Source organism: Battus philenor, unplaced genomic scaffold, assembly GCF_028537555.1.
Source record: "Battus philenor isolate CCGP_79_NKW_IND1 unplaced genomic scaffold, ilBatPhil1.0.hap1 SCAF_20, whole genome shotgun sequence".
Lineage (NCBI taxonomy): Eukaryota > Metazoa > Arthropoda > Insecta > Lepidoptera > Papilionidae > Battus > Battus philenor.
This window is the reverse complement of record NW_027181683.1, coordinates 2,595,947-2,621,547: the sequence shown is the minus strand read 5'-3', so window position 1 is coordinate 2,621,547 and position 25,601 is coordinate 2,595,947. Positions and strand designations below refer to the sequence as shown.

The following is a 25,601-nucleotide window of genomic DNA, read 5'->3' as shown; positions in this document are numbered from 1 at the left end:
CAAAATAAACGGTAAATATGTAAGAATATATGTCTACAACTTTATTTAACTAAATAAAGTATGTTTTAACAGTGATTGAAGCCCCCCCAAAACTACATTCAATGAATACATGTGATGACTTTTATTGTTTTTTTTTTTTGGTCGAACTACTGCCGCTGGCCTGGGCCTCACGAGGGGAGCCTCAACCAAAGTCTCGTCATAATAAAATTTTAACGGATTTCCCAATCCGGCCGCAAATCTATCACAGCAAAAGCACGGTGTTGCAAAGAGTCTTACAATATGTTCTTTAGTTGATCTAGAATATATATACTCTCGACTGTTGATGTATCTGATAGATAATGCGCTGATCAGTGTGCAACAACAGGCTTTTGCCTGTTATTGCGATTACAACAAGTTTTTACTTGTTGTAAAGGAATGGTCGGAAAAGACACCGGGGAGATGTCTACAGGGTTTATATGTGGCCCCCGTTATTGTGGACCTTTCGTACACCCTTTCTTATATCTGGGAATAGGACTTTGCCGTCTTTAATAATCTTTTCAAATTTCTTTTTATTGTCATTCTCTTCTATCGGTCTTTATATTATCATTCATTCATTTTCTATCATACATCACAATATTTTACATTCTCCTTCTAACGATTTAATTTTTATGTCTTGGTTGTAACGCTTGGAAGTGTAGGTAAAGTAACTATAGGTGAGCAGTAAGTGACGGTATAGTGTGTGTTGCAGCGACTCTGCGAAGGCTGCGGAGGCGTGGTCACGCTACCTGCGGATGGAGGACAGCCGCGTGGGCGACATCTTCGTGGGCCAGCTCAAGTCCACGCTGCGGTGCACGCACTGCAACCACGACAGTGTCACCTTCGATCCCTTCTGGGACCTTAGGTAATATTTATTAGCATAAAAATTCTATCACATCAAAACTAAACCAAAAATGTGTGCAGCTTGGTTTGTTGACTCATTGACATATTAGATATTATTATATTCACTAGAAAAAAGTGTTAAATTTCATTTAAAAAAGCCAACTGTTGAATTTCTGGCCGACTCTTCTAAATAGATCAGCACACTTACAGTATTAAAATAATTGTCAATGTAAGTGCTTACGTGAGTAAAGATTTTATTCACTTTGTACTTTGGGACTCGGAATTTCGTAACACAGTACATGTAAAGCAGCAAAACTTAATGTTATTGTCCTACAGTATAAAAATAATCAACGATTAAAAAGCGTATGTAAATGCCTACTTGGATAAAGATATTTTGAATTTTAATTTGTCATATCACAACAATTGTACAAAACAAGCACTGTTAAGTTGGTACTATAATTGATTTAAGTTGCCAATACTGCCACTTTATTTTTTTGAGATGATTTTGACGGTACGATTATATGAGAAGTAAACTACAAAAAAAATAATTGGCCTATACAACTTAATAAAAATTATTAAAGAACTTTGTTGTGTATTAAGTAAAAAGGGCTTAATAGTGCTATTTATAATTTTGTACCTGTCACACCCTAAACTAAAAAGTTGGAATAAGCATACCGTAAAAAAATATTCATTTGCTTATAAGTAAATCCACAATTCTTGCATTGTGCAGTGTAAACCACTCTTACCATTCCTTTGAGGAGAGATGTGTGTCCAAAAACTGATAACAATATATAACATAAAAGCGATAATATATTTATTAACTACCTTGTAATCCCTCTAGATATATCATAGAATAAATTTTAAGAGTTCGTCAAACTATCTGCTTATTGAAAATATTTGTAAAATTTATCATGACATAAATGCTTCGTTGTGTGGACTTATCGGAATAGAACACATCGACGTTTGAAACTCTTTATAAGTTCATGGAAGTTATTTTTACTTAATACGAAAGTAAAATGGATAGATGAATAATTAAATATTGACAAGCTGTTAATAACGATAAAAAGTTTTAGATATGACATGTTTGTGGCCACAACCCACGTTATATTTTCAATAGATGTTTTAATAATTTATCTGTTCATTCCACAGTCTGCCAATCCCATCGCGCACGGGCAACCTGAAGCTGCAGCAGTGTTTGCAGCACTTTGTGCGCGAGGAAGAGCTGGATGGAGACGAGAAGCCGGTGGGTGAACTTTTTGTGTACAAATACCTGTTTTTGTGTGGTGGAAAAGGACAAAAAAGTGATATATATATAAATATATGCGGGAAATAAGATGATGTGCGGAAGGACAAAGATTAAAGTCTGATGAATGCAAGAAATTGAGAAGAATAAAAAGAAAAAGAACAATTAAAAATATTAATTTTGGTAAAAAAAATATCTCGATTTTGTAATGTCTCTGCTCCTCACAAAGCGGGGGGAGGGAGAGGGCTCCAAAAAAGGGGGGCCATTAAAAATATGTTCTTATCAATTTGGCCGAATAATAGAATCCATTATAAATTAGTAGTCGTAATTACTAGTACACTTGAAAGAAGTTAGTTTATTTTCATCGACATCATTTCAGCCGTAAGATATCCACTGCTTTATCCTCCCTATATAGATTTCTTATAGAACCTGTTGAAATTTGCCTGAATTCAGCATCTTCGAGGTCTACATCCTAACATAGTTTTTAAAACCCATTTCCAATCAGCTTTTATAATTTTTTTTTATTTACTTTGGCTCAATATGTTCAACTAAATGTCCCAAAATATAGAATTATAATTTGTTTTAATCGTAATGTGGGAAGAGAAAACTATACAAATAAATTTGAATAAGCCAACTTTGTTATATCTTTAATAACTTCATCTGAAATATGAAGTGTATATCTTTTGCAAGGTTCCTTTGATTTTATCTTACATTATGTTAGATCACTAACAAGCGCTAGTCTATACCTAGGTATTAATGAACCTATTACACTATTCCAGACATGCTCAAAGTGCGGTGTGCGACGGAAGTGCCTAAAGTGGTTCACGGTTCAGAAGTTCCCGCAAGTGTTGGTGCTGCATCTCAAGAGGTAATTGCTTGAACTAATGTTATTCCCACCGTTGAAATTAGTATTTGCTTTCTGGAGAGAGTACAGTCCGTACACCAACGCATGTCATATTTATTGTTTCATTGTGATAGGATATGTAATATTATCATTATATTTATCATCTTTTGTGAGAATTTATTATTGTGGGTTTTTTTTTTTTGCTTTTATGACATCACTAACAATTGTGGTGATTATTACACACTTCTAATATTTATTTATTTATCCACCCACTTTAGGTCGTTGATAGCCCAATTTGATAGAAACTACTACAATCAGATTGAACTTCCTTTTATACCTACCATCTTAAAGCTTAATTATCCACCTTTTTGATGTTCAGCCGTCAGCCCCGACTGGTTTGTGTGTGAAACTCGTACTTTGTTCCGGATGGTCGCCGTTGTGTCAGATATTTAGGCGATCGTCACAATACAGTAGTTGAATAATTTCTTAATAATATATATGTTTCGGAGAATCTTCTTTATCAAGGTCTTTAAAGAACAATGAAACTCCAGTAAGCAAGTTTCATTTCCGCTGCACGTTCCACTGCTATTCAAATTCCAATACAGTCATATAAAAGCAGTCTACATCAGCGTCTTCAGATGATTTTAATAAAGTCATCGGTGTCCACTTTATGGGTGGACGTCGTACATTACACTTTCTGGTGCTTGTACTCCACTTCAGAATCTTAAAGCCCCAGAAGCCATTTGTTCTGTGTGCGATATGACTTCACCACTCCCACTTGCCAACTGTTGGACTATGTTACTTTTGTTCATCTACGAATCTCATTTCTGATTTGACCTCGAGGCTTATGTGTGGTTGAGATGATGATGAAGCTTTTAAGTAGCAGCTACACTACATGAAAGTTAACAATGTTTTGTGCTTGTGCGCAGGTTTTCGCCGACGGAGCGCTTCCGCGGCAAGCTGTCAGTGTGCGTGGAGTTCCCGCTCAGCGGGCTGGACATGTCTCCATTCGCGGCCTCGCGCACTGCGCAGCCCGTCTACAACCTGTACGCGGTCAGCAACCACTCCGGTAAGTCACTATATAACAACTCCTTTCTTTTTTAATCATTTACCCTTGTTAGAACAATCTAGAACAACCGTTACATTCTAGATAGATCTTGGTAAGGCCATTCTGACTCCACTCATCTCTCTTGTGATATCATTTAGATTCATCACCTTAATCGATCCGTCCCGGTGGAAAGTTGCATTAAATCTCTCTAAGTCGAGATCTCTCATTCGCATAAAGTTGAAAATTTATTTTAAAAATTTTGAAAGAACTTTTTTTACTTGGGAGAAATATTTTAGTACTAAAACTTCTTACTAAAACTTATCGACCCTATCCAGTGTGACCAGTATATAGCGGCCCAGATAGAAGCTCCCAGGAAATCTACAATCTTTACTACCTTAACAGATTGCTGACCGGTCATGAATAAACTTGATGTGATTTTTTTTTTTACAACACTGTTGTTAACTCTGTTAGCGACCATGCATTGCAATTGTTGTTCCGTATAACAACCTGTTTCTCTTGCTTATGAGAGCCATGAATTCTGAATCTTTTGTTCAAAAATTTTTAACAATTAAATAAAACACGATGGAACGCAATGAAGAATCTTTCGATATATTACAAGCAAAGCTTTATCTGATTGTCCGAGTGATTATGAATCAAGTTATGGTTGCTGTGAAAATGATACTATATCGAAAGAGAGCGACTCGGATATTAGACCACCAAAATATCAAAAAAGCAATATTAAATCATCACATATTAACGAGGATTTAAGAGAAGAGTGAAACGAACATGATACACCAAACTTACAGAATTATTTAAACATTTCTGGTGTAACTATTGAACTTGGTGACGACCCGACTATAAGCAGGGTAACGGCTTTATTTTTTGATACTGGTGTTTTAGTCGTTACGCAGACCAATTTGTACCATTCTCAAATGAAAGGATTAAAATTTATGCAAAAACAGTACCTGGCTGGCGACACGAGATAAATTTTTAGTAAAATTGTCGGTCAACAGTGTGTTCAAAGTAGTTTTAGGCTAGGCGCCCGCAGCACCTGCTAGTGCTAGTCAGCTCTTGAAGTACGCGAGTGAGAGAGCACTGGAAGGTAGATAAACGTCATACCGTCTGTTCTTAAAAATCTCGTGTGCGTCTTGTAAATCGTTCTACCGTGTCATCGTTATGCAAAGCGGTGACGAACACTTCCGCGCACTCTCAAAAATTGCTTTGGACATGTAATTAAAATTTCTACATAATTTAGAATAGATATACAACATATATTAATGTACATATACTGTTTCAGGCACAACATACTCTGGGCACTATACCGCGTATTGCAAACATCCCTACACCGCCGAGTGGCACGAGTACAACGACTCCAGGTATCCCATACATACATAAACATAATATATATTTAAACAAGATGATTGATTATAGTGTAAAATACTTTGAAAAAGTGAATACATAACTAATTTTTATCAAGCCTTTAAAGCTTTGTACTCCTTTTTCCAACCACCTGTACAAAGTGATCACTATGAAAGAAATATTTCTATAAGACATGCCAGTAAGTTCTCGTAATAAAGTCTGCAGGGACATAAGTAAAAAGTAATTATTTTTCATGTGTTTTTATGTTTAAATCAGTTTTATAAACGCTTTTTGTTACTATGTTATCATTATACTATTTATATTCAACGAAACCATTGATTTTTAAACATAAACTCGTTAAACAATTTCTATAAGTTTAAAGAATTTTTATGACTTTGTATGTAATTGTGACGTTAAATATTCCAGAGTAACGCCGATCAACCCCCGCAACGTGGTCTCGCCGGAGGCTTACGTGCTGTTCTACGAGCTGCAGCGCTCGTAGCGCCCCCCGCCACGCCCCCTGCCGCTGCGCGACATGCCCCTCGCCCCCGCCCACGCTCCCACTCGAGCTCGATGACATTTGTGAACGGTACCCAATTCTCGATCTACCTACAGTACTATTTATCTATATATACACATTTACATTGACTTGCATATTTATTTTTAATTGCAAACAATTAAAAATTCATTTAACCTCTTCAGATGTGTTTTTGAACTGTAATAGTTAAATAAATAAAGTAACAATTTCATTTAGAAAAAGAAAGACATTGGAAATGAAAAAAAAAAGTTTACTATCAATTTGATAAAGTTCATTGAAGTATCTTTAATTCTTAATAAACTTAGAAGTCAAAAATGTGTACTGATATTTAACATTAAAGTGAAATTCGTTAAAAAGTTTTCAAAAAGGAATATTTAATAATGCATTGTGATGAAACTGTGGGTATTTCGAAGTTATCGCCACAGATAATAAATTTTTATGGATATAATCTGTGACGTGCTGTGGCGGGGCCGCGAACCAATACTCTGTATCCTAACGATTATCTTTTAAACCTCTGTTTCGAATAGCGTCCAATGAAATTATATTTAGTGTTGCATCTCAGGATAGGTCCCGAGACGAGTGCGTTTACAAAGCTTTCCCAATTTAACCGCCAAAGCCGTGGAGTGGAATTTAACGTAGATTATATTATCACCGAAATGCCTCTGCCAATTGTATCGAGCAATATTAACACTTAAGGCGCCAACACACGAAATCTAATTTTATTATCTGTTCCAGCTTTTAAACGACAGACGGCCGTGTGTCGGCGCCTTAACGCATACAAATTAGTATAAATAGTGAGAAGTAACAAATTTTTTGTTAGTCAGAAAATAAAAATATTTCTAAGGACGCCGTCCTTTTTGTAAATATGCGTGTTAAGCTTATTTATTAATACAAATATATTATCCGTTGTTGATTAAATCTAAGGTTTTTCTTTCTTTACGAGCGCCTATTTGTTTGCATTTGAATGTAGCAACGGTTGGAACGGTCTAGATCAGACACAATCGCTTATCTAAACTATAAACAACTATCACGTGCAACCAAGTGCTAGTCACAACCTGAGCGCGACTGACAAGACGCACACGTGATATTTAAGAACAGACGGCTTGACGTTTGTCTACCTAACCTACCTTATTTTTGTCCTGCCACTCATATGCCTTGGGAAGTAACTAGCACTTGCACTCACACCAGAATTAGATAACATTTTATTATTGTCATAATTTTATTTATTTTAAAAATTGTATTTTTATTACTACGCCGATCAATAGACAGGGTTTATTAATGAACTTATCTAATAATAGTGAAGATAGGATATGATCAGAAAATATAGTTTGAAAATCAGACGGATATGTTGCAATATAAATATATGTATATATATTCAAAATAAAAATTTAATTCACAATTTTATAATTCAGGCTATTTTATTGTCATAAAGTTACACTACAAGTCGAATAAAAAATATATAAACAAGTTAATTTCATCTTAAGACAGACCGAATAAAATATGTCGCCAGTGGTTAAAATTTGTAATATCCACATATGTCGGAATAACTAGTGTAACTATATGATGAATAATAATCTATTTTATATAACGAGTAAAAAAAAGTTGTTTTGTGTCAAGATTTAGATGTGTGTTACCATTATCAATAAATTAATGTGCAAATACATTGGATCTCAATCTTCATAGGCCGCAGTGTGTCATTATCCTTACCATGAATAAGTATCAAATCCACCTGTATTCTATACAAAAAAAATTCTAGTCGCCGCACACAATCACTGGAATTGTGAATAAATTTGAAATCCAATGTATATGCATCGTTTTTGGTCAGTCGCCGGAACTAAATCTTTGTGTCTGTGAGCCAGAAGCTAATGGCGCGGGAGGAAGCCCCGTGCACGGACGGTTCGCGAAGTCGGTGTTGCTATAAAAATAAATTGTGACGTTAGTTAAGTATGCTTTGTTACAGCGTGGTTGTTTTGTTTTCTCTTTTTTATATATTTATATGTATAATTTTATTGTTGTTGAATCATTCGTTTGGGCGCCTGATTGTCGTTTCGCCGCATAAGCATTTTTAGCATTAATGCCATCTTGTGGTCTTATTGCGTCGAGTCTCGTCCACGCGATGGTACTTCCGTTACTTTGACGTCTGTCAAATAAAAAGGTTTGATTATTATTGTCTGGACATATGAGCGCTAGACGACAAACAGGTGCTTCAAACGTCATTTTTGTTCATTAATTCACAAATGAATCTTACTTAGCCAAAGATATTATCGCTAAATTGTTATCGAGATCATTGTATTATTAATATTAAAATTAATTTATTATTTTATTATAATTATTACTGTATTTTTAATACAATAAAGCGGTTTGCGGGGATTGCCCTCAATAACTATTTATGTAAAATACGTAACAGATTTCTATTATAGAAATATATATATTTAAATGAGTAAATTATTAAAGAAGTGTTTTATTTTTGTCCCTGTATGTGTATCAATAATATTGACAAGAGAGGTACTATCGAGAGAAAAAAATGATTGAAAGGTAAAAACTAACATTTCAAGAACACCTCAGATATAAAGAAACGAGTGAACAAGTTATATAGAGGAGAATAACAGAAAAACTAAAAAAGGGACCAAAAACGCAAATTTGATTGTATTTAGTAATGTATAATAACAGTATAAAAAAGTATATTTTCACTACAATACTTTGACAAATAAAATAAGTCTAAATGAAACAAAACCATAGAAATAATGTACTTTGAGACGGCAGAAATTATTGGTAAAATTGATAATTAAAAAAGAAAAATGACTATCTGCATGCCAGTGGGATTATAATTAAAAAAAATATGTAGTTGGCAAATTCCTATTAAAAAAGAACAACATGTAATTATTACTCAAAAATATCAAAGTATTTCCAAACAACTTAAACACTACAGATATAAAAACTGTTAAAATCTATGATCAGGGTTCAAATATCCGTAAGTCAAAATAGTATGAAAACTTTGTATTTTGTATCATTTTCATTCATTTATAAATAATAATATTTTACGTTTAATTCAATTTTCGAAAATAACAACAACATTAGCATTTCGTTACGCCATTTTAATGTCGTTTATAATCGAGTTTCATGTCTTATTCTATCCTTTGTTTTTATAAGGCTGATGATTTGTAGAAAAAATACTTTAAAAACATGGCAATACTAGTCAAGTTTAGTGCTCGTGATTACAATTTAGTTCGTTGTTTAGATCACAGATGGCGCTGATACCAATAACTTTTTGATCAACAATGCTGTCCCAAACGAAATATCTTCTCATTCTAGACTCTCGATTCATGAATGAACAGCAATAATATAACAGCTATCTATTTTCAGCAATACCCATTCACTTGAAGCATGAATGTAGACGCGGATATATTCGCCATACCCCCTGTATTACTCAATGCTCGTCTGACGTGAACGTTTCCAAACCTAGACATTCTCAATACAACTCTTTACTTATTTAAAAACGAAAATAATCTACAATATCAATTTTCAAATAACGAATTATGTTTTCTATAATTTAATACAAACGATATCAAGGCTATAATATACGTGAAGCATATATTTTTTTATATCTGTGCTATTTTAAATTCTTAATATTTAACAGACTCGAACGATACATTAGGTAATAAAGATTTTAAACTAAGTTGGTCACGTAAAATCAATAAAAATTATCATTCCCTAAAATAACACACGAAAATAAAGTCAAAATAATTTAAATAATATCAGCATTATTAACTCTTTGAAAATATTTTAAACCGTATATTCAGTGAGAAAGGTCTAATGACCTTTTGTCACGTGCTCTGAGTGGACTCTATGTGGAGCATTTTTAAATAGAACACAATTGCCCTAAAAATGTTTTTCTTCCATTGATCGATGCAGTATGTTGAAGCCTTCACTGATCTTAGCTTCTGAAGGTTATGTAGAGAAATTTGCAGCAAGACATCTGAAATATTCATCAAATATTTTAAAATTGTACAACTATAAGTGAATAAGAGCAAAAAATGTCCGTAACATAGTCATTGCAAAAAAAAATACTTATTATTAGAACAGATGGCCGCTGGAACCTTATGGCTCTGGAATGGATATCACAAACCGGCAAGCGCAGTGTAGAACGTTCATCCACAAGATAGACCTTGATCATCGGAAAACTTCAGCTGCATCTGCCGCTTTTAGTCTTATTGAATCTAAACCTATAGGGGGTGCATCTGTACCCCAGCAGTGGAACAGGCTATAGTACACGCAATAACGAGCTGTCCCGTATTCGCAAGAGAGAGATGGGAGTGAGAGGTGGACAAAAGGTAGAATAGTGGCACCATCGTCTCCCTTATGAGAAATAGAAACTGTAAAAGAATTATAAAGGAGGTAATAAATAAATAAAAGTTTAAAATACAAGGTCGGGAAAAGAGAAAGAAAAATAAAATGAGAATTAAAAATATAAAATGGGAATAGGAGTTCGAAACTATTACTAAGTGTGATACCAAAGAATGAACTGCAGGAAGAGAGACGATCTGTGTAAGGAATGTTAATGAAAGTAAGAGAACAAAAGAAAGTGTGATAATTGAAAAAAGATGCAATAACAGAAATTATGAGAGACGAGAAAGTAGAACGCAAATAGGAAAACATAAACAAAAAATCATTGTAAAATACAGTTCCTGTCCTAAAACATGATAGGAGGAATGATAGGCCTCCAAACACAAGGGTCATAGGAAAATTCTTCAGAGAGAGGCTCCAACAGTAGATGTTCTACTCAATAATTATGATGATTGTTTATTTTGAATCGACGTCTTTACAAAAGTTATCAATAAAAAATAAATATTAAATATTAATTGAAAATCTGAATCAAAATTATATTGCATCACTATAAGATAGTGTCATATGAGTGTTTAGGTATCTGACCCCATTTTCAAGAAGACATATATAGGTCTGAAAGAATCCCAACAAGTGTAAATATGAAATTGCATTATCAATACGTTAGTGTCACACCTGTATGTATCGAAGTGCTAAATGAATTGCAGATTTATGTCAAAAAGAATATTTAAAAACCACTTGATAAAGCAGGCTATTACTAACAAATATATATATATATATATATATACATATATATATATATATATATAAATATATATATATATATATCATTTATTATAAAAAAATCAGAATTAAATCCTTTAAAAAACCAAGGTCACCGACGCTCGAAGAATGTCGCGGGGAATCGCTGGATGCGATCAGAAATGGCCCGTAATATTCATAAAGCTACTTGAAATAACATTTCATCACTCGGAAGAGACCTTTAAAAATTTTAACAATTACAGTTAGAATTTTAATTCATAATATTTACAAAATTTAATTATGCATAACTTATAAGTAAACCTAGAATAATACCGAAAAAAAAAATTCAATTAACTTAAGATTACTTGTTTAGATCTGGTGATATTTGTGGATATGTATACAGTCTTGTGTCTAGGTGAAAAGTCAAGTACTATGTTGAATTGACCAATCAGGGGTGGTAATATATTTTTTCTTCTTTTTTCGCCGCTCTATGGTATTAACAATGATCATAATTGTTCCATAAATCCACATTTGTATATATTTTTACCAATAAGAGGTAACATTAAGTGTACTGTTTTACCTTTACCTTATAAAATATAATATTACTACCGAAATATAAAAATGTATATACGTATATCTACATCCTTAATCTATTTATTGTATTATATAAATCTATTTATACAGCACCTGGTCCGTATACAGCCGCCTTTGTAGACCGTTCCTGACCAGTTCTTGTCGACTTCTTCGATTAAAGACATTAATAGCGATATTTGATTAACGCACAACATTATCTCGGGCAAACTTTCTCCGTAGAATGTTCGTCCCAGCACGGCCTTCAAATCGCATCTTCGCTTACCGTACCTTGGACAATCCTGCTGCAGGTAGAGAGCCCCTTTCTCTATCGCCGGGTCGAAGGAGCACTAGCATATATGACGCCCCCGACATTTTCTGCCAGATATCCGGCTTCCGTGACTCCGGCAATCTCACCCTCCGTGTAGCGTTTCTGCCAGATGTCTCGCGACCCTTGCCTGCTAGTATGTCAGGAAGGCACCTCGTCATAGACCGACTTAGTCTTAAGCTACAGGCTTGCTTCTTTCGTCAACTCATCTGTCCGCTCATTCCCCTGCAGGCCCACACGCCATGCGTTGCAGCGGGCGTCTATCAGACGAAAATAAGAAGATGAATCATAGGTAGATTTATAGTATCCATTTTCCAGGTGCTAACAAGGCAAACAGCTCCAACGATCAGAGCAATGTGATCCAGGATTGATAAGTTCTGACTGATGGGCATCAGAGACTGGTACTTCGTTTACAGTAATCCTGTGTGTGATACCTAATAATTAATTTTGCATATAAACAATGTATTCGTTATTCTAAAATCTTTATTTATTTATTTAGATATGTTACAAAAGACGACTTTATGCCTATTTTACCTTTTTTTATATAACGTTCCATATTTAAGTAGGTTTTCTTTGTTCAATTGATCAATGGCTCCCGTGTCGGTCTTTGTTAATGTTCGACCACTGTTTTAACAAATTAAAATTGACTTAATCTATGACTAACTAATGAAATGTAGATTTGTGAAATCCAAGGGTCGCCAATTGTGTCAGACGGATGAGGTGAGGACCCTCCCGGAATAACTCCTTAATGGAACAAGTACGAAATGTCTCGGAGAAGGAAAGGTGGCGAGAAAATGGGAAAAGGGCCGTGCAGCAAATTCCTTTGTCTTGAGAATTTTTCTTAATTAAAAAATTACCATTAAAACACATACATTTTATACATAGTATATATTTTACCAGTAAAATATAACATATTTGTAAGAAATGTTAAAAATTCATAGCAAAATTAATAAGTTAATATACAATAATTCAGAAAATATTAAAGTAATATTACCGATTTTACTTTTAATTAACATCTGTAATAAATCGGTCTTATTGCTATAATAATGATATGAGTTTATGGCCACTAGCCTTATGATTTTGGTACATATAACCAAATAACACTAGTTTTGTTTTAACAAAAGCATTAGGAATCAATTGTAGCATTTTAATACAAAACCTTCTTTTGATATTTCTTTCCCGAAGAGAAAATCGATATTTTTGTCTGACGTACGGCCGTCTAACTCATTTGAAATTGCCGCGCGTGACGTCAACGCTGACGTCTGACGTCATTGCCCCGTTCCCCTCGTTTATGAGTCCGTCTCGTTCTAACGCAAGACAACGGCGCGGTGCGAGCGGACAGCGCTAGTCGTGTAAAGGTTGTGAATCGGGTTCTTTTTTCACAAGCGAGTGGTGTTCAACTTAAGACATACGCATTGATAACAGATTCACTGATAAGGATGTGTCGAGGCGTCGTTCGGACTCTCTTACGAGCATTATTGTTTAGTTTTAAATAACTTGTCAACTTTACGTCGCTTAATTCGAGGATGTTTTGGTTTTTGAAACGTAAAATATTTTTATTTATTAATGAAAAGTGGAGGGCTGCAATTGAAAGTCCCTAGCGAATGACGTGAGCGACGGTGGCGCCGGAGCGGCAGCACGTCAGAACCATCAGCAGTAGTCAGAAAACGGCCGTAGTGTGCGCGAGACCGAGCGGTCTTACCGCGATTTTTCCGAAAATGGCCAACAACATCAAGCCAAATCACAAGCACTTCCCGATCGACCAGTTAGTATGTGTGGGCAACTACGAGCTGGAAAAGACCATCGGGACGGGAAATTTCGCTGTGGTAAAACTGGCCACACATGTAATAACGAAGACCAAGGTGGGTACTTGTCAGGTTCTGTCGCGTATTTGAGTGGTTATAGTGTTTTATTTGTGTATTTTTTGATCTTGATAAACGTGTTTTCGTTGTAACGCGCGCGACTAGTCCTCTGCCAGTGCTTTGTGGGTGTTTTTACGTGCAGTGTTCCGGTTTTTTTTCCAACGGTCTTAAGCCTACGATGCCCAGGTTAGCTGTACTTTTAGAACTTGTTCCCTGAAGCTACAGGGGCAGATACTTACTTTTAAAATTGAATAAAGAGAAGCCGCCCTGTTGCACCAGTCATTATTTACTTTGAGGAGTAGTGTTATCTTGGTACTTTTAAAGTTGGTCGTATAATATCTCAAAATTTCCCTCTAAGAGCGAAATTGAATTTGTAAACTTATTATTTTTTTCTTTATCTTTTTTATTGTAACTTTTTCTGCATGGCGGGAATTGTAAGATGACCTCCAAAATGTTTTTGCGACAACTATTGTCAATTGGCAAACTCACAATGTCCTCACATTCAATTATGGTGACTTGTTATTGGATAGTTAACTAAAGCTCGTCTTGTCTACACGTAGTACTAAAGAGCATACATTTCCGCTACGTAATATTACTAAACATACAAGAGAAGATAACAATCAATAACATTACTTTTGTCTCATTACGATATTATAAAAACGCTTTTCAAAACTTACACTTTTATGTAAATAAGATTGTTTACTTAACAAGTATATGATTTACATGTGATATGATGATGGATATTTCCAATCAGATTTTTACCTATAAGAATCAGATTAGGACAATTTATTTATTAATAACTAAAATATCAATCTTGTAAAGTTTTAGTCAACTTTATAACCCCTAACTTAGTATAACTTTTGATTATGCAAATGCACAATCTTCGAAATATTGTATTTAATAAAAAGTATCATAAATAAAAAGTGCTCCCTGCACTAAATATTATATACAATGGAGAAACAATTCTACTATTCCACAAATCAAGAAACAATATCATTTTTTGATGCAATTCCCAAATCTTAAAATTTTAAAACATTTATTATACAGGCTTCTAATGTGTACTATGAAATTCCATTCCTAACTTTTACAAGAAAGTAAACCATTAATCTATTAGTAAATAACACGGGCTAAAAGGTATTTAATATTTTCATTACTAGAGTGAACCTTGGATCTGTAAAAATAAAAAAAAAATAGTTAAAACATGTTTTGCATTTATTTATTGCGAAATTATTTAGTAAATATATATGCAAAATAAATACTATTAAAAAAAGGATTGTGTAGTAAAATGTGACATTTAGACATGTATTGAACCAGCAAATTGTTTAAAAACAGAGAGCAATTAAAATTTAATTTCACAATAGATCATACACCATTTTTTTGCTGAATGACTGTTACCTTTAACACTGTTAAAAATTATAATTGTAAATTAGTTCTAACCACAGTGATAAGCAAAAAATGATGTACAAATTAAAAACTGCAATTTAATGCAAAATATATAAAAAAGATTTGGCTGTTATTGTTATGAAGTACATGGGAATGAAAATTCATTACAAATTATATAAAAAATTACATCACACAATAATAACAAAAAATAAATAGAACATTTAAAATGCTGGATGTAATAAGATATGAATGAACTGCATTCCTTCGCAACAAAATACCATTATTGTTAAAGAAAATATTGGTTTTAAGGATGCAACATTAAAATATTACCTTAAATATTAGAATTTCACTATAAATATTATTTAAAATGTATAAGGTGAAAACAAAAAAGGCTGTCAATAAAAATAACATTCTAAATATAGCTAAATGTATGTAAAATTTGTTAACTACATAATAATATCTAGAGGAAAGTAGATTTGTCACCTTTATTAATTAATCATCATCATTTAAGTGATAACACATCCACTGCTGGGCATAGGCCTACTCGACAGATTTTCAATAGGATTGATTGAAATGCCTGATTTTTATTTTCTTACAAACCTAACAAGCTTGGCGGTGGACATCTTCACATCCTATATTGTTCAATCATTAATATATCTTGTTGACAATTCGGGCTTTAAAAACAATCATTATTTGCAATTAAACCATAATCTATAGTGTGGGATTAAATGTAAAGGATATAAAAAATCATATTTTAAGTAATGCAAAAAATGTCCATTCACAAGATACAGACAGGACAACCTTGTTAAGGGCATTATGAGGTTGATTGATGGCCATCTGCCAGTAATTCTTATTGGAAATATATTGTAGGTGCCTATGTTCAGCTGTTGACAACCTAAAGCTCAAATGATAATGATCTGGAAAACAGTCAGTGATTTAAGCATTTTTTAAAGTTATTACATTCATATTTTAATAGCACAAAAACAGCTTAATGTTGGTATCAGTATATCACTGACACTGCTCCGTAATATGGATTAGGCTGTACTGTAGAGTATAGCTGAGTAATAATAACTATTGGTTGTAGTTTTTATACTATCATTCCAGTATGAGTTTTTTATTATTTATAGCAAGAAAAAATACTTTAAAAAATGTAAATTTGTCAATAAAATGGATGGATTATAAGTTTTATGCCAATTAAACAATACATTTTTCCATACAATGATGGCCACTGTATTTAAGACTACCAATGGCAATAAAATGATATTTTAAAATTCTAATTTAAAAATTATCTGTGATATATTATAAACATCTTAAATCTATCAAAACATAATTTTACTGCAAATATGTATATTCTTATAATATTGCTATGAAAATTTCATAAGTGTTATGTGTAATCAAACTAAATCGATGTACATTTCTTATGAAATAATAACCAAATTATTCAGTACATTGATAATTACTTTAAAACTAAAACATTTTTACAATTATACAATTTATATAGCCCATTAGTCAACAATAGGCTTTAAATATAGCTTTTGCACCTATTTCCAATCCAATTCCAATGTGTTATAAAAAGTGATCACTCTGAAATATGTCACAATAATTAATTTTTGTCTATTTGAGTACGATAGGCCAAACTTCAGACAATAAAAAATCTGCAAGAACAGATAGTAAACTATAAATAATTTCAAAATATAATCTTAATTTTGTATTGGCTAATGCTATATATTATAAATCACACTATATTATTACATTATTTATTATTTCTGAAAAATGAAATTTTTAAATAGTGTCATTTGCTGTTACTTAAAATTGGTATATGTTAGTTTATAGCAAATCATCCTCTTCAGAAAAATTTTAATATTTTAAATAAACTAATAAAGCTACTGAAATAAGTTATGTACTATACAAGCCAGGAAGAAAGAATTCTTGAATAATGTATTTTCTGGAATGATCTCACGGTAAGATATATCTGGTAGAAATCATACTATAACAATTTTTAGAAGAACATTAAAACAATATAACATAACATTCATTAGTATAATGAATAAAATATTTCAAACAATTGTACATATAAAAAGGGTCCCTGAATCATTGTAGCTGGTTTATCAATGTCAAGGCAATTTTGAATGATAGGACATTTAGTGGCAAATCGCAGAAAATTAATACAAACAATTAGTGTCAAATATTTTGTATTTTTTTTCTTGGGGAGATAATATGAATATAGTGAAATATATATTTATAATTTTGGGAGACATTTTGATATATAAAGTACTTTTTTCCTTCAATATATCTTTGGTAAAATGGAATTTTGGTTCGATGTTTACAGAAGGGTTAAACATGGTATTAACAAAGCGAAAAAATAAATAAAAGCAGCGTTTTGTAGTCATACTAATAGAATATATAGAAGACAATAATAGTATATAAAATTCATTATCTCTTTTGGATGGTAATTTTGAGACTTCACTACACAGATTTTTTTTATTTCGTTGGGTTAACATTGCACATATAGGTGCATTGTTATACACATGCATCTTATGTGCAGATATATATAGTAATTTGTGGTTCATTATATATATGTATATATATAGTACTCTAAGGATGTGCCTGTCCCTGTTGAATAAACCCATAGTTCATAGCTTAAGCAGTCAATTCCTTGCAATCATTGTTAAGTTTAATCTTAACACTGATTGCAAGGAATAATAAGTGAATATAATATTTTTTGGCTCTTTTAGATTACTTCAATCCAGAGCAAGTCAAAATGTATCTGACTCGTACACTCAGATACATCATCTTGTTTGAATTTGTGCACGCTTATTGACTTACTCAGTTTTTAATCTTGTACCAACTTGTGCACGCTTATTAACATCCCTAGTTTTTAATTTTGTATTAATTTGTGCATGATTATTGACCTGCCGAGTTTTTAATCTTGTACCAACTTGTGCACGCTTATTGACGTGTCGAGTTTTTAATTTTGTATTAATTTGTGCATGATTATTGACCTGCCGAGTTTTTAATCTTGTACCAACTTGTGCACGCTTATTGACGTGTCGAGTTTTTAATTTTGTATTAATTTGTGCATGATTATTGACCTGCCGAGTTTTTAATCTTGTACCAACTTGTGCACGCTTATTGACGTGTCGAGTTTTTAATTTTGTATTAATTTGTGCATGATTATTGACCTGCCGAGTTTTTAATCTTGTACCAACTTGTGCACGCTTATTGACGTGTCGAGTTTTTAATTTTTTATTAACCTGTTAATTTTTTATTAACTATTTTATTAACTTTTAATTTTATTTTAACTTGTGCACGCTTATTGACGTGCCGAGTTTTTAATCTCGCACCGATATGCGTCCGCTTAGTTACGTGCCGAGTTTTTAATCTTGTACGAACTTGTGCACGCTTGCTGACTTGACGAGTTTTTAATATTGTACCAACTTCTGCACGTTTATTAACGTCCCGAGTTTTTAATCTTGTACTAACGTGTTGACACTTATTGAAGTGTCGAGTTTTTATTTTGTACGACGTGTTTTTTATCGGATTTAGGCAAAGCATTTGATCTGTGTAGCCTGATGTTAAGTTATGATGAGATCTTCGACGCTACGTGCTCTTGTAGTGAAACCGATTCGCTCGTTAACTTGGAGATTCCCACGTTATATTTATTGTTAGTCTATTGTGTTCGCTAATTGACTTATTGGGTTTATTTAAAGGTACAAAATCACATTTATATGTATATTTTATCATCTAAAGTATGATCGGCTGAAATTTTTTTTTAAGAATTCAGTTTATTCATGATTTTTTTCAACTCAAATTTCAATATTTTAAAAAAGCTATATCATCATCGGATGTCGTCTGCTAGAGATGAGAGTCCTTTATTGATTTCCAAGATTTCCGGTTGGAATCGGTATGCTTAAGTAATAAAATAAAATAAGCTTCTTACAATGACCTCAACAAGGTCATCTGTTAAAACTGGGTTGACGTCACTCCAGAACTTTAAGGTATTAGCACCTAAAATGCTTTATAGTAGAATATGTTTTTTAGGTTTTATTTTATTAAACAAAAGTGTAATGTAATAATTTATCTGCCAAAAGAATATGTGTATTAGAATGAGAAGAGAAGAGTATTTTGTAAAAATGTGTATTACGTCACATTGAAATATTCAATTGTCAATTGTGTCAATTATATTTCTAATGTTTATATGCAAAAAGAATGCATTTAATTAATTAGCATGCGTTGCATTTGTTACTCGAATGCGGTCATTACAACCAACATTCCTGTGTTATCTGTATCTCTAAACGATACACTGCTTAGATGCACAAAATGTTAAGATATCTTGTACTCGTAAAATGAATAATGCGCAATTAAAATGTTTAAAAGTTATAAATACTTTTTTTTTTGTTTTCACCAATAACTTTGTGGTATTTAACGTTTTCGCGTATTGGAGGTCCCATTGAGCTTGTGGAATGTTTCAAGAGCCTTAGCTTAAGTTGGTACTTAGATCAGAAAACCGTACATCAACTTGGTAAGGTTGTTACTGTCCGGCTAAAGAAGTGGTTTAAGAAACCTATTTCCTCTTTATTATAAATCAATATACGAAATACAAAAAATCCTATGAAATAGACAAAATTATTACAAAAGACTGTTTTGTATTTAATGGAATCAGGACTCTGCACAGAGACTCTGTGTTTGGCACTAATCGGTGTAACATAACTCCTGAAGATGCCCCGTGGTGGGGTGAAAAACGTGTTGAGTGGTTTGACGGTGGCAGTTGTGTAGTATTGCGAACTATCGCATTGTTTGCCGCATGCGCATTTGTCAGCGGGCAGGCGGGCGGTGCACTTTGTTGCACGACTACCACTGCACGTGCGGAAGTGGCTAAATATTGATCCTTTTCTTACTTAGACTGTTTTGTCGTAAACCGCTATTAATTTCAGAAGTAGTTCACTGCTGGGCATAGGTCTTCCTTATAGACTTCTTACATCTTCCAACGACCTTTACAAGTATTTGGTTAATAAGAAAAAATGGAGCGGGTTATTAAGTAAAAGGGGTTTAAAATATATGTATATATGTGAGTATGTTTGGCGATTTTTATGAAATAGTAACATTCCGTATATGATTATCCTGGCTGGGACCACGTTGTCTCGTCTAGCTGGGATATTTTTTTTTTGTATTGTTGCGTCGTCGGGAAAGTCCTATATGTAACGTGTAATCCGTTGGCGTTAGTACTGCTAATCCAGAGGCTTTTGCAACTTCATCTGGGTTGAAGAGTTCACGTTGAGTATGTGACGTGTTAGGTTTAAATGTGTAAAGGTTGTTTACATGTTAGTAAGGGGTAAGTTACTGCTAGTTAGGTTAAAATAACAGAACTACCATCACTTATCATCATGTCATCCAAAAGATGCGAACCGCAATGTGAAGGCTTCCCCAAACATCGTCATGATGACCGTTATAGCGCTACCCGTATCCAGCGACTCCCCGAGCTTAGTCACGTCGGTTTACCAATTAATTGATCTATTTACTCCGCATTTACCATCTTGTGGTCACAATTCGAGAACCATTCGTCCCCAACAGTCGTCGGTTGAACGAGCAATGTTAGGTACATTGCTCGTTTAACCAACGACTTTAGACGAGCAATACTTGGTGCTACATCGGTTACCTTGGTTCTTCAATCTCCTCATTGATCTTGATATTTCTGTGGATCTCATATCTGATTCGATCTTACGAAGTGAAGCTCCGAGCATAGAGAGAGCTCCATTGCTCTATGGGTTACTTTGACACATCGTTTAACACATTCCATGCCGCGTAGGGCGTATACGACCCCCGTCCCTTTCCGCTCAGGCTATTTGCAGTTCTTATTGAAAAACAAATGATTTCTAAAAAATAAATTGCAGGTTCGCATATAGATAACTTTACATTAATACCTCGCTTTGCGTCGTTTCGTTTTGTGTTTTTTTTTCGAAGTTGCATCGCTGCTTAATTAGTACTAATTTTCACTGTGAGTCGTTAGATTTTCGAGGTTGCGTTGTTTTGGGTTCGAATCTTTAATTATTTTTTAAAAAAAATCCTTTTTTTTTCTAAAAAATGACAACACTTTTGTTTCTGATTGCGCCATGCCATTAAAACTCGGGGATTCTCTTTCTAACTAAAAATCAAAGCAATTCGAATAAAGTTTTATTTTCACTTTGTTTTGCTAATTTTAAGAGCTTAGTTTCAATTACGTAATGTGTTGTGCTTTTTTTCAAAGAGAATAATAAATTTATATAAATTTTAACGTGTTGTTTCTGGTTACAAAAAATAAGTAAATATTATTCCAATTTATTTGTTTTTGTTTTTTGATTGTTTACTTTGTTCAATTTACTATTTAAAAAGTAGTATTTTCGTGACCCTGGAGCCTATCTTCGATCTTTATATGGTTTGCTATAGAAAATATTAATTCACTTTGCGGCGTTTCAATTTGCGTCGTATTTTTTTAGAACGTAGCCACGACGCAAAGTGAGGTATTGGTGTACATAACGTATGTGCGAATGCTATGCATATTAAAATTTATAGCTCTGCAGTATTGAAGAAGTAAAGAAGTAAAGCATACGTCTTAAACGATTTTTTTGATTTTTTTTATTGTGGGTCGTATACGCCCCACGCGGTCTGAATGGTAAATCTTCAAAAATTGCCGCGGCACGGAACGTGTTAATGTCCACCGTTAATTACTACGTCATAATGAAGGATTTATATTTTTTAAATAATACATACGCACATAACTCGGACGCGAGGCGTCATTCGGCAGTGGAAGTATATTTGTTTGCGCTCAAGACGAATAATATTTGCGCCGCATACGACACAAACATGTTTGATTTAATTGGCGTCGCTTCAGTGAAATTTTTGAATTTGAACTCGAACCCATCAAACGGAGTTTGTATACACTGTGGTCGTTAAGATAATATTGCCAATTCCATTTGTCTCCTCTATATTATTTATATATTTATGATGTGTTTGCGCAGATGGCGCGGTCGAACGCCGCCACATCTAGTGAGTTACGTATTGTGGTTTTGTTTACCACAAGAGGCAAATATTAATCTTTTGCGCCGGGTTCCATCTTGGATTTTTTAAATAACGATGTGATACCACATCATAATGTCAGCTGATAGATGCCCACTGTAGGGCATGAGCCTCAAAAGATCGCCACGAAGGCGGACCTATTTTGCGCCGCCTGTATCTAATGACTTTCCGCGATCTTGACAGTCTTATATTGTCAGGGGTTTTATGTAACAAAATACAACGTTTTTTTAGCATTAAATATTCATTAATGTCAGCCTATTGCAACGATGGGTTTCCACCCTGACCAGTTTAGCGTTATAGCCTTGGCTATGTACTCGGTCCATCTAGTGGAAGGCCTCCCGGAACCGCTACTGTCGCCTCATATTATATGTTTATATGTCTTTTACCGCTGGGTAGAAACTTCGACTCGAATTTACACTCAACAATTGATGAGAGTGGGATTGGGCTGTGATAATGTATGTAACTATCATACGCTCTGACTTTGCACTTTCAGATTTCCACTTGTTTCGGTCTCTTTAGAATTCTTTAGGCAGTCTCATGTTAACTTCGAGGAAGAACCGTCAAAACTAGTCGAAGTACAAAAATTTTAAAGCAGTTGTTATCTACAAAATGACAATACGTTATCGAAGAAAATAAAACATAAAATAAAATAGTTCCGATTATACTTTAGAACGCGTTCCCCATCGATATAAGGATGCTTAGGAATCGTTGCGCATTGAAAGCGAAGGTTCGAAAGATGTTGCCTTACGCACTGGCGGAACCATTGCTGTAATTGTATTTTATTATTGATTAGTATATGTTGATATTTGAATATACATATTATGTTATATTTATATATAATTATACTAAGTAATACTCATTAATATATTTATGTAAGATGTTTTTTGTCGTTTATGATGTTTTGTTTAACATACCTTTCATTAGTATTTGCTAATACCAACAATTGTAATTTTTTCTTTACTGTTATGCAACTATGTATATATTTTCTAGATTTTACAATAAATAATATTAAAATAAAAAAAAGTTTCCGCAATAGGATGTCCACACACATGCCTATGTTGCGTTTGCCAGTCCGTGGTCTCGGAAAGATCCTCGGAATTCTTAATTCCTAGTGGCCATCTTCAGCTTCATATATTTCTCATAAGTAATGTCGACCTGAGCTGAAGATAGCGAAATATCGATGTGTTTGAGGAAGCAGATCGGTTGACGTGAGGACGTCAGCGGTCTTTCGAATTAAATACGGTTATAGGGTGTCCACAGTTGGATAGAGACCTTCTCCTAATAAATTGCCAATAAGACTGGTTGGAAGCGATTTGCAATCAGCGTCTTCTATTACCCTAGTGAATTTCCTTCTCGTGAGATGTCTTGGTTTTTACTCCAGAACCTTAAACCAAATGCAAGCATCTGCGAACTATGTCGCTTGCCTATTGCTACTTCAGTCTCCCAATTAGCTGGGCTATATCAGTTAATATCCATTCTACAAGTCTCGTGATGTCCGATGTAAATGCCGAACTTTTTTTTATATAGTTGTAATGGAATAGGCGTTTGTCTTCCATCTCACTTCATAGTGTAGACGAAAACAAAGATTCTACACGCCCATCCAAATGAAACCTGTTCACTCTACTTTTACACCAGGAAAAATAGATCCAGGCAAGTCGTTCCAAATCTTGGCGACTTTTACCAAAAACGACCTAGTAATAGCTAAACTAGTAAATAGGATTTATTCATGACCAAATAAATTTACAGCACCGCTATCGTCAGTCGTGATTAGTATAATTATCATAATGACTTAAGTGCACACACATACATAATGAGGGTAATGTCAGAACTTAACACTGGTTAAATCATCTACATCAGAGTTCCACAAACTTTTTTGTGTCGTAGACCCCTTGCCATGTTTTTCTGTGTTGGGTAGACCCCCTACTTACCTGATATTGATTTCCTGTAAATTTCTAACTGTAGTGAAGTTTAGTGTTAAAAAATTAAAGTAAAAACACCTGTTAATTTATACATTTATTAATTGAATTTAAATTAAAACTACTCAAAATAAAACTTTGTATCTGTTATGTAAAATATACGTAACATATTAATAATTTTTTACTTCATAGGTACTTTTATAAATAATGTAAATGATTTGATATTATAAGATAATATGTAATGTAAGTAAATAGGTACTATCAGTGTATGTGTTGAGATCCACTATCGTGGACCTCCATTTTCATTTCATGGACCCCCAAATTTTTTTTCGCTGACGTAGAACTCTTGCAGGTTGTCATAGACCCCTAGGGGTCGATATAGACCACTTTGGGAATCACTGATCTATACACTTGTGTCGTTAAGTGTAGAATAAAATGTATTGTTCGTCTTGGTGAATGTTTAAACCTTTAAATAAAAATATGGTTGTATGTATACAAGGTGAATGTTTATAGGTGTAAAAGTTTAATGGGGTGCATGTAAGGTTCATTTATCACCTTTTACACCTATTTACAATGTCCGTGTATAAAGTGATCATTTTGAAATATGTTACATTGATTTTTTATTGAAATGCGATAGGCCATACAACGTCTGTAAGAACAGACAATAATTATCTTTAATATAGAATAATTCGAATTTAAAAAACACTTTCTTACTATATCATCATTAAGTTGTTTAATAATTCCAAATCCATTGATTTTGGGATATGTTGTACCATACAATAATTGACAGCAAATGTAACATATATATTCCCTCCTAAAAAACTTTTACAACTTTATGTATTTTATATCAAAGGAGGCCACGAGATGGCATTGCAACCCATTAATTTACATGCTTAGTTTCGGTTGAAGTTGATGTTGTAAGCCATGGGGATTTCACAGCTTCATCGGAACTGAGTTCAGGGAGTGGAAGGGTCCGTGATCTTAAAAATAAAACAGAAGCTGGACAGACGCATTCCAGCTGTACGATAACGTTCGCACGTAGTAAACCGCTCTACCCGAGTAGAGCTATGTAGTGTTGATGTCGTGTATGCGGCTTGGGACGGCATCGTGGACCACAGGCGAGCCAAGGAGGGATCCGGATCCAACCTCGGTTCGCCCACGCTGTTCGTGGTTAGCCAGCGGCCGCTCTTTAAAAACGGGTGTTGTGGTGTGGTGATTAGCGATTTGTTTTTTTATGATTTGCTCGATGTCCTGTGCGGAGTGTTATTAGCGCTTACAATGTTGTGCGTGTCTTCTATAGCGGGTGTGATGTTGTGCGTGTTCTGTGTGAACCCTGTGATGTAAGGATTACGTCTTTGAGATCAATTTAGATACCGTTTTGCTGACCGCTTTAAAAAATTATGTATAAAATATAAATAGTCATAGTCTATTGAGTTTATTATATATATTTGTTAGCTGATCGTGTCCTACGGGGTTTTTATTAAAAATATTTATTAGTCACTCCTTTCTGTCTGTGT

At 33.8% G+C, this 25,601-nt stretch overlaps 2 protein-coding genes across 2 annotated transcripts in view; both read left to right on the top strand.

The window, feature by feature from the left end:
* The window catches only part of LOC137922653 (ubiquitin carboxyl-terminal hydrolase Usp2-like), a 37,574-nt gene extending 31,528 nt beyond the window's left edge, over positions 1–6,046 (top strand). The window contains exons 8-13 of the mRNA XM_068765666.1: positions 728–880; positions 2,008–2,101; positions 2,881–2,969; positions 3,875–4,014; positions 5,291–5,369; positions 5,779–6,046. Coding sequence (XP_068621767.1) covers positions 728–880; positions 2,008–2,101; positions 2,881–2,969; positions 3,875–4,014; positions 5,291–5,369; positions 5,779–5,854 — 631 coding nt within the window. The 3' untranslated portion in view covers positions 5,855–6,046. The remainder of the gene's footprint in view (positions 1–727; positions 881–2,007; positions 2,102–2,880; positions 2,970–3,874; positions 4,015–5,290; positions 5,370–5,778) is intronic.
* A 7,195-nt stretch (positions 6,047–13,241) lies between these two features.
* Sik3 (Salt-inducible kinase 3) overlaps positions 13,242–25,601 on the top strand; it is a 69,028-nt gene continuing 56,668 nt past the window's right edge. The window contains exon 1 of the mRNA XM_068765628.1: positions 13,242–13,732. Within this exon, the coding sequence (XP_068621729.1) occupies positions 13,589–13,732 (144 nt within the window). The 5' untranslated portion in view covers positions 13,242–13,588. The remainder of the gene's footprint in view (positions 13,733–25,601) is intronic.